This window comes from Rhipicephalus sanguineus, chromosome 10 (genome assembly GCF_013339695.2).
Source record: "Rhipicephalus sanguineus isolate Rsan-2018 chromosome 10, BIME_Rsan_1.4, whole genome shotgun sequence".
NCBI classification, from domain to species: Eukaryota; Metazoa; Arthropoda; class Arachnida; order Ixodida; family Ixodidae; genus Rhipicephalus; species Rhipicephalus sanguineus.
The window spans coordinates 14,916,974-14,930,352 of NC_051185.1; the positions used below are offsets into that span (position 1 = coordinate 14,916,974).

The 13,379-nt window shown below is 43.7% G+C and overlaps 1 protein-coding gene across 2 annotated transcripts; it reads right to left on the reverse strand.

Moving 5' to 3' along the window:
* Window positions 1–203: 203 nt before the first annotated feature.
* Window positions 204–13,114, reverse strand: LOC119407092 (major facilitator superfamily domain-containing protein 3). Of its 2 annotated transcripts, XR_005186625.2 has the most exons (5): window positions 11,910–13,114; window positions 11,352–11,499; window positions 9,518–9,621; window positions 2,525–6,314; window positions 205–1,904 (listed from the first exon to the last, which is right to left on the reverse strand). XR_005186625.2 is itself a non-coding variant. In XM_037673926.2 (4 exons), the coding sequence occupies exons 1-4, from the start codon at window positions 12,727–12,729 to the stop codon at window positions 6,043–6,045; spliced, it is 1,344 nt and encodes a 447-aa protein (XP_037529854.1). In that variant the 5' UTR covers window positions 12,730–13,114; the 3' UTR covers window positions 204–6,042. The 2 variants fall into 2 exon arrangements, 1 of the variants encoding a protein (XP_037529854.1); XM_037673926.2 differs by having other exon boundaries at window positions 204–6,314.
* Window positions 13,115–13,379: the final 265 nt, after the last annotated feature.

Here is a 13,379-nt window from a genome sequence, read left to right on the forward strand (position 1 = left end):
GGTTTCGGCACGTAGACCCTAGATATAAAACAAAATATTTTACAGAAAGCAAATTCAACAAAAAATTCGGTCAGATTGAGAGTTTTAATCCAGCTCTGGTCTTTCTTTATACAAGAGTGCAAAGTGCATGCCACCTTCATTATCAGTAATTGGTCTTATCTTCTCAAGTTTGCAAGCACAAAACACATGCATTCACTTGCTTGCAGACACTCATAGGAATAAGAGTACCGAGAATTCAGTGAGAAAAACTTTATTTCCAAAACTAAGACCCAGGATTTGATACATGCATGCTATAAAAAAACGATTCGTGGTAAAATATTGCAACACATCTCCGAAAGAACACAACTGACAGCTGGCAAGCAGCTATCTAGATCAAGTATTCCACTAGTGGAGTACGTCTCTCTCAATTTGTTCGAACTGGTGCATTTAATGCTCCTCAGAAACTGACATTTACAAACAGCGTAACCACAATTTTCCAACTGTAGAAAACTCCTCACGAAACACTTACCAGCAACATACAGAAAGAGAAAGCAATTGTTTTTTTTTTCTTTGGCCTCATGACGATGTTCTGCCAAGCTAACACACTTGATAGTCGAGATTGTACATAGTGTGCACATAGTTTACATTTTATGGTGTAATTTTGTCTGTAAACTTCAATTTTAAGTGCATTTCAGAACATGTGAACAGCACGTTTTTGTTCGAAACGTATCTTGGCATCCCATGACACCCTTAACAAGAAAGCAGCTTGCACACAGATGATATTGTTTCAAGACATAACACTAAAGGGTGTGATGTCGTGAAACATGTCATGCTTAGAGTATGATGTCACATCATTCCAAATGACGGTCATAATCAATTTAGCATACGGTTACTTTCTTCACCACTCAGTGCACTATACTGTTCTATCAGGAACAGTATGGGATGCTCTGAAGGGCACACTGCTCCCAACAGGAAAGTACTGCATGCAAGGTGCTAAAGAAATTAAATGCTCGCAAGGCTTAGAATTGTGTAACAATACATTACTCCATAAAAAGGCATCCTCCTTTCATATAATAGGCACTTTGCTTATGCGCTGCTGGTCTACAGAGTGCACATCCCTTTGGCCTACTGGTCGCAGTTTCTGAGGTTCCTAAGCCTTTGGCATAGCAGTCACATGACTAGATAATAACTCAAAAGAATGTAGTTTTCTGAGCAAGTTGGGAGTTAATAACGTAGTCGGCCATTGTAAAAGCAAGGACAGCAAGGTTGATGACTAAGGCGACAGTTCACATTACACGCACTGCATAACAGCGAAAGATTTGGTACAAGGATATGTTCAGGCAGGACATATCCAAGCCATCAAAAAGATGGGATTCAAGGACAATTCCTGCATGCTTTTCTTTTGCCCTGCAGCATTTGTCCAGCTTTATTGAGACGGAAACCCCAGTCTTGCTGTCCTCTAGGTTGATCAGTTTCCATGCATCTAAGTTGCAGGAAGTCAGGTGAGTAAGCGCACCCTCGGAGACCAACTGCAACAAACTTGTAGACCACGTATAAAGCCCAGTTTCAGGTAGTATCTCCGAGCAGAATTTGACATCTGAAATATGAGTGGGAGCATCGCAAAAAGCTCGCTCAGCAATATTTGACCCCAAAAACTAAAAAAAGACTCGGCCGTTACAGCTTCCCATGAGCGACGCATGACAAGGACACAACCCAGAAGGCCCGGCTCCTTAGCACGGCCTTCTGTATAAAGCAGCACATAAACAGCTGGTGGCATGCATGGACTTGCATCGTAGTCACAACCAACAAATGGATATGTTATTTACTTAGGTGCAGTTTGAAGTCTGCTAACGAGAAAACTACAGAATTACCAGCCTTGAGGCCTTGCCACGATTGCTCATTACACATTACTCGCTCATAACGACCTTGCAGGACGTAATTCACCACACTGTCTGGTTTCCAGCTCACATGGGTCCGGACGTAATACCGGGCCAACCGAACCCCAACGAGATCGCTCATAATCGTGCGCGAGGATTCGTATGCCGCGGCGATGTGGGGCCCTCTAATGGTTCGCAACAGCTCGAGTTCGGCGATCCCCTAGTCACCTTTCACGAGATTACCTCGCACTACAGGGGGATTAGACGGGTGTTTTCATCCCCTCACCACAAACTCGGTAGAGCACAATCTATCACGCTGAGAATGCTCCAAACGGATTCGTATCCTTCAAGGAGCTTCATGAGTAGGATACATGCGGAGATAGATTCAACATGCCCAGACTGCGGTGACGTTAGCTCGTTGAAACACATGCTCTGGCGATGCCCTGCGTTGCAGGACTACAGTCAAGAATCCTGGTGGACCGCTGCTATCAACGACCCCAGCTACGACGTCCAGCTCATGGCTGTCCGGAAGGCCCGTGAGAGGGCGGAGAGGCTCGGCCTCCCCGTCCCGACATGGGACTAGCCATGAGTTGGATGTGTAAACATCTCATGCTCTTCCCTCCGGACCAAATAAATGTCTTTTCTCTCTCTCTCTCGCTCATAACGACCTTAGCCAACGAAGGTTTGCTGCAGTTTGCCTTCAAGGTGTGTACACACTATAAGGTAAAATTTTTTAGGCAGATATGTGCTGCTCACTCAGCTGCCACAAAGACTGGAATAATTTCATAAGGCAGTACTGTAGAAACGCACTTTGACAAGTGGTGCTTGTTCAAAGTCGTGCTACAGTAATGTTCCGTAGCTTCAACTTCGTTCTAACGTGACACTTGTAACGCAATGTAACACGCACAATACGTAGTATATATGCCCACAGGTGTTCTAAAATAGCTGTCGTAAGTGACAATGAAATAATATAAGAGGTATAATATTTGGTACAACAAAAGAAAAAGCATTGGTAAGCTCTCACCACCACACCTGTCAATATAATTTGATCCTCAACAGCGCTGCATTTCTTACAAAAATAATCTCTCAGTTATTAAACATTGGGATAAATGAGCTCTGGAATATTGCACTCTTCGTGAGTTTCACGGATTGCCGGCATCACAAAGGAACCATTTTCAGAAGGCAGTATTTCTGGCCTATGGCCTTGTAGAAACATAACAGCTAAAAAAACAAGTGGGGGTGGGGGGGGGGTAATATACTTCTTGTATGCAATGCAACTTGATTAGCCTATTCAACAGGGCTGTTGTCATCCATAGCACTCCTCAGCAGTTATATTCAATATGTCCTCGGGCTACAAAAATAAGAAAAATAGCTGCTTGTAAAATGCACTTTTCCACAATACACGTGGCAGGTTTCACACAAGAACGGCCTCAATATGTAAGGCTGACATTAATTGAAATTGTAGCGTATTACTATTGCATCAGTGCCCGTAAGTATATCCCCTTACAGCAGCACTTGTAACAGGCTCTTCCCAGAACTACTAAAATTCGACAGAACTGTTTGTTGACAACCAGATCCACTACTGTTTGAAAGTTTTAAAGGGTCCAACAACCAACCAAGATGTGTCTCAAAGCCAACACTGAAAGGATATGAGTGCGCTAGGTGTTGATAGAATCAAAATCGTATGTTAGAGGTAGAAGACGAACTATAATTTTAAATCATCATGGAATGTCATGAAACACTGCACACAATGACTACTATCAAATGTTGGTACTAGTGAAGGTTAAACGTAGCTTGGTGGTCGTAAAACTACATGCTGAGGCACTCTGCTATCAAACTTTCATAACACAAGCATTAGCACTCTTAAAAATTTGTTGACGGTTCCCTTAAAAATCGCCTGTCCAACTTGGAATTTGAACCCATGCACAGTGAAGGAGAGTGGAGTGTTATATCACTGTGGAGTGTTAAATCACAGTCGCACACTACACAATGTAAAACAAGTGTTTCACTCGGTACTCCATCGGAAGTGCTATCATTTTCACACTGAATTTCCTAGACTGTACAACAACCTTGTGCTCATCCTACTAAAGCACGCAGATACAAAACTAGTGGCTATGCAATTAGTGCACACTGTGGAAAATATGAGCACTGAAAATGAACGTTTTCATGTCATCAACAAACAAGAGTGAATGTGTTGGCAGTAGGCACGGGAATACACTTAAAGTGATCAGAAGTCGACAACTCTCAAAACGATACGCAACACTGTGTTAAAGGAATTTGGACTGTAGCCGTGGCCACACAAAACACGAATTGGGAAAGGCTGTGGCCTGAGGATAGGGTTACATTTCATACTCTTGTGATTGAGCATGCCGTCATAAACTCAGCGAGAAATCACTCTGTAAGAGATAATCATGAAGCTTTTAAACTAACAGCCCATTGTAGACCATTGACGCACAATGATTTCACTGAACATAATGCAAGTAAATTCTTTAATTAAGAAATAAACCTATGCATCTTGTCATGGAAATCAAGTAAACTTATTCACCTACTGCGGATCTTTATGTTAACATTTCTGCTTAAGTTTATACATAGTCTCATCGAAAGTATATGTATGTACTGTTGGTGCTTCTGAAGAATTTTTGGGCATTACAAATAAGTGGTGAATTGATTGTCAATGACCATGGAAAGTTGCCGCAACAATGTGCAGACGTATAAAGCAGTTAAAGCACTTGTGAATGACCACGTAAAAAGATGCTTTGGTAGCACAGGTCACATTATTTTTAAAACGGTCTTCTAGGGTTTCCGCATAAATACAACGCAAGATCCATACACGCAGCATGATATTTTTGATAACTCCACAAAAAACTTGCCACATAACAACAGCATCCTCAAAATGTCAGTATTTTTCAATGTCTATTGTTTGGCAAGAAGCACTGGTAATAGGCAACACAAATGAAAACAGTCCATCAGAAAGTGTTTGAGAACTTCACAGAAGTGCAAATATTTTGCAAGCAATTTAAATCGGTACTGCATGAGAATGCTCTATAAAATAAAACAAAACTTAACATTTCAACAGCTAACATCAACAATGTAACACTATGGAATGCACAGCTGGTCACAGGAAGAGATTAACATGAGCTGATCATTCTCATCAGTGCAACAATATACGCGTGTTTTACGTCAAAAGGTAGATCGCTCAGTACATTATGACACAAGCACACAGCTTATATATATATATATGTAAAATCTGCAAAAAATGCTAGCAGTTCATTTAGCATTAAACACAATTTCACAATCAAGAAGTGCATTTGTTTTTGTTTTCCTGGCCAGCCCAGTAATCACACAATTATGCCTAAGAACCTTGTTAATTATTCAAACCATAGAAGGTATTTAACAGCTGAGTTTTAAACATAAAAGCAAATGAAACAGAATTTCATCACCGAGAATGTATTGATGCAGCAAGACACAGTTTCTATGAAAATACGTCAAAATTACAGAAAATTTCATAGTCAAAGTAGTAATACTTATCAGCGAAGGGGGACACTTCAGCTGCACTGAAAGAGTGCCACCTCCCAGTAAAATATATAACTACTTTTGCAAAAAAAAATTCACTGTAATAAAAAGTTAAATTTCCTCATGTGCATTTCTGTGAAAACTGCCACTGTGGTAGTTTTCAAGTTATCTTTACTTTTTCTATTATTCTTGCATGTCCACTACAACTACTCTAACAAGTCCAACAGTAGAAGGGAAATTTTTTCTGAGTGGCTCGTTCTTTGTTAGACACAACCAAAGAAAACCGACAGACGATTAAGCCAAGGAAGGCATAGGGGCGATTAATTGTTGTCTTTAACTGTAGTGTAGTAATTACAACATAAACTGATATGAATTAAAGCGGACGAAAAATCACCCTTTCCGTTAATGAGAACCGAATCCGGACGCATAATTCGAAGGTAGTTAGTTCGGATCCCACTGACAGAAAGGGTGATTTTCCATTCACTTTAACTAATTTCAATTTATGTCATAATTACTATGCTGCAGTTAAAGACAGCAATTAACGTCCCCTATGCTTTCCTCGGCTTAATTGTCTGCTGTATTTGGTCAAGTCCAACATTTAAATCTCAACCCCCGCACCCCCCATCACTTTTAGCGATTCCAACAATCGAACGGCTCCCTCAATGAGCACTTATCACTTGAGAAGCCTAGTGGTGGCAATACTGGCTACAGCAAGTGCCGTCATGACAAAGTAGGTGGGCGTCTTGCCCACCACGTCGATGCACGGACCAACCAGAATGGAGGCGGCCAGTTTGCCGACCACTTCGACGGTGCACAGAAAAGAGAAGTGAGTGGACCGGAGGCCCCTCTGCAGGGTCTGCGACATGCTCATCATCATGGTGAAGACCACGGTGGTGATCATGCCACTCACCAGGTTGAGCGTCAGCATGCCCGCAACTCCGAAATCTGCAACACATACGACATTCGTTTGGTGTGCTTAAAAACCTTAGATGCTGCTGACCCGAAGGTCGCGAGATCGAATCCCGACTGCGACCGCATTTCAATGGAGGCAAAATGCTAAAGTTCCATGCACTCAGGCTACGAGACACACCATAGTGGAGGGCTCTGGATAACTTCGACCACCTGGGGTTCTTTAGTGTGCACTGTCATCACACAGTACACTGGCCTCTAGCATTTGCCCTCTATCAAAATAGACTGTCGTGGCCAGGATCAAACCCGCGTATTTCTGGTCAGCAGTCAAGCACCGTAACTGCTGTGCCACGACAGTGGATGCACGCTAGAGCGTGCCACAGAACTGCAATGCAGCAAATGCAGAGGTTTCGCACACAGTACCCGACTAGTGCTTGTGCACACATGTTGTGTGCACACAAGTTTACAAGATGTACACACAAGTTTACTAAAGACTTTAATAGTATGACCATTCTTTGAGAGTTCTTGAGACATCCAGCTTTTACCAACCACAAGAAACTTTTGTGCACTTTTGTTCTAGTCAAGTTATTATATATTAACTCGTTTCTGACCTAATCTTTCGCATTTTTCTCGATGTCGTCACGATGAAACCTATTACACTCTCAATGAAGAGTGGGAGTATTACCAGCGTTGAATAGATAAAAATAAAACTCATTATGATCGTTATTATTAATTGTCTTTTGGAGGGGAGGAAGGCAGAACGAACACAAAAGGCTCAAAAAGACAGACTGACAGCTGTAGGGGCACAAGGGTGACACCTTTCATAACAGAGGTGACAAAAAAGGTTACAGGAAGATCGCATCACACAGAACTGGAAAAAAAAAACATGACGTGTTGTTGCGAAGTCGTCAAGCTAGACACACGACGCAAACATAGGGCAAGCCAGATGACGCTGGCAGCAGAGCATGTGTGAATTTAGAACACGAACAGCTGCGCTTTGTCCTGTCTGCATAGCATATATTTCTATTCTTATGTCACACGCTAGCCTAGCTCACGTTTCGTAATGTGGAGCACGACACTAGCGAGAGATAAGCGAGCAGACAGAGTGAAAAAGCAATGATCTTTGGCGACTCTAACTAAAGAGATAAAATGTAGCTCTGAAAATGTGTTCTACATCCACAAGGCGGGGTACATTCTGAATCAAATAGTCTAGCTGGACTGAGGGCCGAAACGTTTTACACAGATACCTAAACCTGCTGCTTGATGACAAGACAAGAAAGACTAATCGAGTTCTCTCGTACTGTAAAACACCGACCACTATTTGTCACGCCAGCCTCCCTATCTCCACTAGCCCCCTCCCCCCTTGTTTCTTGCGTTTCCCTTCTTTGAGCAACCCGTTGTGTCGGTCTAGTGGCTATGGTGCTTGACTGCTGAACAGAAGGTCGCGGGATCAAATCCCAGACGCGGCGTCTACATTTTGAAGGAGGCAATATGCTAGAGGCCCATGTGTTCAGATTCAGGCACAGAACCCCAGGTGGTCGAAATTTCCGGAGCCCTCCACTACGGCATCTCTCATAATTATATCATGGTTTCAGGAGGTAAAACCCCAACGATAACTATTATTCTTTGAGCACAAGCTTGCTCTCCTCCTCCTTCACTTTTGAAGTTAAGGGAAAATGAGCAAGGCATACATAAACACGCTGCTAAGGAAGGCAGTTGCCACACTGAAAAACACAAGTCCTCTCGTTGAAATGTTCGCTTCGGAGACATTCTCTGTTCAACAATTTCTCGTTGCCTAAATTCTGTTTCAAAAACTCTCCTTTTATTATTTTATCATCATAGACCAATAGGCCATCCTAAATTTCAATCTTCCTCCAAAACTTCAGCTCCAGCATGCCAAGTCTGATGTCACTTATTTCGATGTATTTTTTTTAGCCCAGTAGGTTTTCCAAGATCACTACAATCAACCTTTGGCTCTTCTAGAGTAAACTGTAGTCTATCTTTATTAATGAAAGCTCCGCTAAGCTCAAGAACATGCTGTGAAAACCCATGAGCTCACATTAAGCTGCAGTTGAAATGAAATGATCACTTGGCAGTAGTATTACTTAGGCGACTACTTCATCTCTTTTCACCAGGTGCCACTGATAAACTTTTGTCAAACGTTAGGACTACCTACCTTAGTCAAATTTAGCTGGTGATTTTTGTAATCAACAGCAGTGATGATGCAGAAATCATTTCTCACATTAAATGATGTGTCATTTGCAAAGCTTATGCGATTCCTTCTGCTGAAAATACAGTACTTTGGTCTACCTAATTCCTCTAATCAATAACTATGTCTATGGCAGAAAGTACCTAATCAAAACATTTAATCAGCTTTGCCACTGCTGTTTAGCCCTAGGTGCTCATTTTACATGAACTACTGTTCCGGCACAAGAACGCAGCATGTGGTGTTTTACTGTAAAACATTTGCAGCAACTACAAAAGAGACATAGTAGTGAGGTAGCGGCCTAGATGAATTTTGAACCCAGCTTTGCTGCTTGACATGTGGGCCGCTTAATTTTTTTTTTGGGCTACAGCTATAACACTCACCAGAAACCTAAATTGCAGCATTAAAGCTAGTTATTATCGTTATCAAATCTGTAACGGCATACAGTTGGAGCCAGTGTGCTGTCGTACTCCTAACAATGATCTATCAGGCATAATGTAAGAAACGTTAAAAGTTACAATTTTTGTGATATTTATTTGTTTCTTATCCTTACAAATGTGTGTTCAGTTTTCAGTGTCCATATAACACATTCCTTCTGTATTACGTAATGACATAAGTGTATGTCGTGCAGTACGAGATGAAATAAGAAAAACACACAAATACAAAGAAAATCTGGAATAAGGTAATGTTATTGATTGGGAACAGTACGTAACAAACACAGGCAGGTGCTGAAGAGAGGAGTATAAACGAAATAACTAATAATAATAATAATAATAATATCTGGGGTTTAACGTCCCAAAACCACGGTATGATTATGAGAGACGCCGTAGTGGAGGGCTCCGGAAATTTCGACCACCTGGGGTTCTTTAACGTGCACCTAAATCTAAGTACACGGGCCTCAAACATTTTCGCCTCCATCGAAAATGCAGCCGCCGCGGCCGGGATTCGATCCCGCAACCTTCGGGTCAGCAGTCGAGCGCCATAACCACTAGACCAACGTGGCGGGGCTATAAATGAAATAACGAACACTTACAAACATTCTTTGGGCGACCAAAGAGCCGCGTATTGGTGATGCATATGAGGGCCGCAGGCAAAACACGAGCGATGCACAGCTTCATAAGAAGGCTCTTGTGACTCCTGGGGAAAAAAAGTGAAACGCATCGTGAGTGATTATGTATCTCTCCTTGACATAACAACACGAGAAACTTTTTTTTACGTGGAGGTCTGGAATCTGAACCAAAAAGTGCGCACAGCCGTTCTTTATGATGTGTTTACTCTCTCGGGCTAGTTTCTGAAAATTGTGATGCATCAAACAAGCACCAGAGAAAGCATATTTTGCCAGGGACTAATTGCAATCAAACATTTATATAACGAATCGTCGGGTAGAGTTAAATAAATTTAAAATCTTTCTCACCAATTTCAGTGAAATTACATGCTTATGATGAATACCAGATAAAACTAAAGCATTTTGGTGGCAGATGAAACTTGGTAATTACGGCGTGTGATGGTATCAGACAAAAACTGACGATGCTCTCTACATATCGAAGCTGCATAGTGAAGCGCGACAGATGTTGTAGTGGAGGGCTCCAGTTTAATTCTGAACAAATGGAGATCTGTAATATCACTTAAAAAAACACGCCGAGGGGCTATTTGGAGATACATTCTTACTTAAAATATTCCAGCGCCACTTTTGACGAGGACAGGACAGAGAAGTGTGTGACAGCGCCCGTCCTGTCGTGCACTTCTCTGTTCTGTCCTCATCAAAAAGTAGCACCGTAATGTCACGTCCAGGCCTAGCTGCATGAATGCCTTTGTTTTTTTTTGACACTCCACTGCTACTAAATGGCACCTGTTAGGACAAGAAATCAAATCTATAACATTATGTTTATAAGCACCGCATACTTGCTCAGTCTCAATGGTAAGGTTGCCATAAGTTAACACACTTGCTTTGCATATTCTTTATTCTATAGACTACCTTCAAACAAGCACACAGGGGTTTGGTGAAACAGGTCACAATGAAATGGTGCTATACATATGGTTAAGTTCAATAAGGCTTGAGAAAGCACATCGCTTCGTTTTTTTCTCGCAAAGGGTTCTGGAGAGAAGGTCGGCTTGCATCAGTGTTGGACAAAGGGTGACAGCCAACTCCGCGTTCTTATACAACAGGCCATTCGACTCTTTACTTGAACGGTAGGCATGTAACAAGTACCTCTTTGCTCAGTGCATTGTATAGTTTTCGAGCACTTTTCAACAACCCCGTCCATTTGAGAAGTTCACAAGCTTCATAGGCAAAGATGTCATTGGATGATGGAATTGCCACTGCTACCTTCCATGCATGTGTAAAGCTGTAGTGAAACAATCGCAACCAGGAGCACGAGTCCCATTTAAGAAATACTTAAGTATCATACTTTACAAGTACTAAGCAAACCCACCACAGTGGTCCAGTGGTTACAGTGCTCGACTGCTGACCCATAGTACTGGGATCAAATCCTGGCCGTGGCGGCCGCATTTCGACGGAGGCAAAATGCTAGGGGCCCGTGTGCTTAGATTTAGGTGCATGTTAAAGAATCCCAGGTGTTGGAAATTTCCGGAGCCCTCCACTACGACATCCCTCATAAACATATCATGGTTTTGGGACGTAACACCCCAATAATTATTATTAGAGTACTAAGCAAGCATCTCGGTGCTTGCAGTTGATGCCCTCGGAACCACACCGCTGACCAAACATTGGTTCATTAACACACTCTATAGCTCTTCCTCTTTTATATGGATATGTGAACGAAAGCTGTGAATGATGATGGAAACTAGAATGCAAATTTCATTATTCCTGAAGGTACAGTGGGTGTGAACAGGCATGTGCTCTTTACCTGCTGGACCGTGCCATGTAACCACCGATGAGAGATCCTAGGATGGATATAACTTGCGCCAGTCCGCCATTAAGGAAGCCAACCACGAAGTAGGAATAGCCACGATCCAGTAGAAATGAAGGGTATGTGGTCAGGATGCCGTATTCACCTGAAAATCAAAACAATGACTTAAGTGCACAAGTGAGTCAGCATTAATGTAGCACTCAAATGTACAAAGGGTGGTGTTTGATACCCGACTGCTGCGGCGCATGGCACAATGTAATAAGGCTAATAGCCAATTTTGGTTAGCTTTAGCGACGAGGAATTTGATGGCACGTTACAGTCCTGTCCTTAATGCAGGGCCCTGAAAATGTCAATGTGCATGCATTCTTGCTTACACCTCCGTCAATGTCATCGGTTTCGTGAGAAGAAGCACATGCCAATTACGCACTTTCTTTATTAAGATCAGCTGGTGCTCAATCACTTTTAAAATAGAAACAGCAGGGGACCCTGCCAAATTTGATGTAGAATTAGTCAAGGATAGTGTATCCCCCCGCCCTTGTTTCACGAAGCACTCACCAGCCTTGTAGAAGATCAAGAACACAGCAAGACCCAGGGTGCCGTGGACCGAAACTGCCCTCTTCAATCTCTCCTGCAGAGAGCCGGGTATCGGTCCATCAGTCTCGGCGTCACGTGAAGTCGATTCGCTTCCATCGAGTAGCTTTTCCGATTCACCCTTTCGGCGACGCAAACCTTCGCGCGACTGAACGTCTTCGAGTTTGAAGTCGTCTCCCCCAGTTTCCTCCGCGTGACCTGCTTCGGACCTTGGGCCGGGCCTTTCGGGGTCACTCCGTAACGTGACGATGCAAAGTCCGAGGGCGTACACAACCGACATTCCCCGCAGAATGCCCGTCACTCCAGCAAGAAGTTGCAGCAGGAAGAGAACGCCTCCTCCAAATATGGCGCCCACTTTGAAGGCCCCCACCTGAACGGCGCTTCCTAGGGACAGCTGGGACCCTTGAAGCACGTCCATCGCCACGATGTCAACGGAGATGTCGAACGACGCCGAGACCACGTTCAGCAAGAACAAAGTACCGACAAAAGACCAGACGTTGTCGCCGAAGTAGGACGACAGCCAGGTAACCGCTGCCATGACGCCGAGGAAGACCTGGAGCCAGCGCTTCTGGGTCCATCGCTTCTCGATGTAAGACGCCAACAGGGGCTTGCAGAGCCAGGGTACGAGCAAGATCCGAGCGAGCGCGACCTTGCTGTAAGAGAACCTGCTCGACCTGAGGTGCTGGGGCAACAGTTTGTCCTGGACGCCGTATGGGACGCCCTGCAAGAAGTACAGGACGGTGAGGTACGCGTAGGTGAGGATCGACTCTAGCAAGGTGTCCATGTCGTCCTGCTTCCGAAACGATCGGTGCTTAGCGATGATGTGTCGTCTTGCTTCCAGTGCTCAGGTTCCGCGTTGCATGGCCTGCACCGCGCGGCGATTTAAACAGCAGCTGTTTGAAATATGTGGCACGGTTGGCATATACATAGCGCGCGGCAGCAAAACACCTGCGATCCTTGATTTAGAGTGGGTCGCGCGCCTAGTCTGGGAGCGCACAGGCTCGCACGTGCATAAAGGAAACCGTTCTTGCTGTTGTTACCTTGACGCACAGAACCGTAGCCTAGATTGCTAGACTGAAAAGCACACGTCAGCGTTTCTTTTTTTAAACAATACGGATCTTCCTCTTAGCACCGGCAGTACATGTTTCGCTTCCGCGCCTCTCGTCGCAAAACACGAACGCGGGAACCGCGGCGACGTCTCTTGACAACCGAGCGAAGCGATCGAAACGCTTAATTGCGCTTCGCTCTCGTGAAACATGGACCTCTCAGCCTTATGCATTTTTAAAATGGCTTCGTTATCGTTTCACATAAAACGAGCGAGATTATAAGGTTTGACAAATTCGTGTCGCGGGATAATTCCTATTTTGCCGCCAATGTCGCCGATGGACCGATGGTGTAGTAGGTGATTGCACCCCCGGCAATGATGAAAACGCG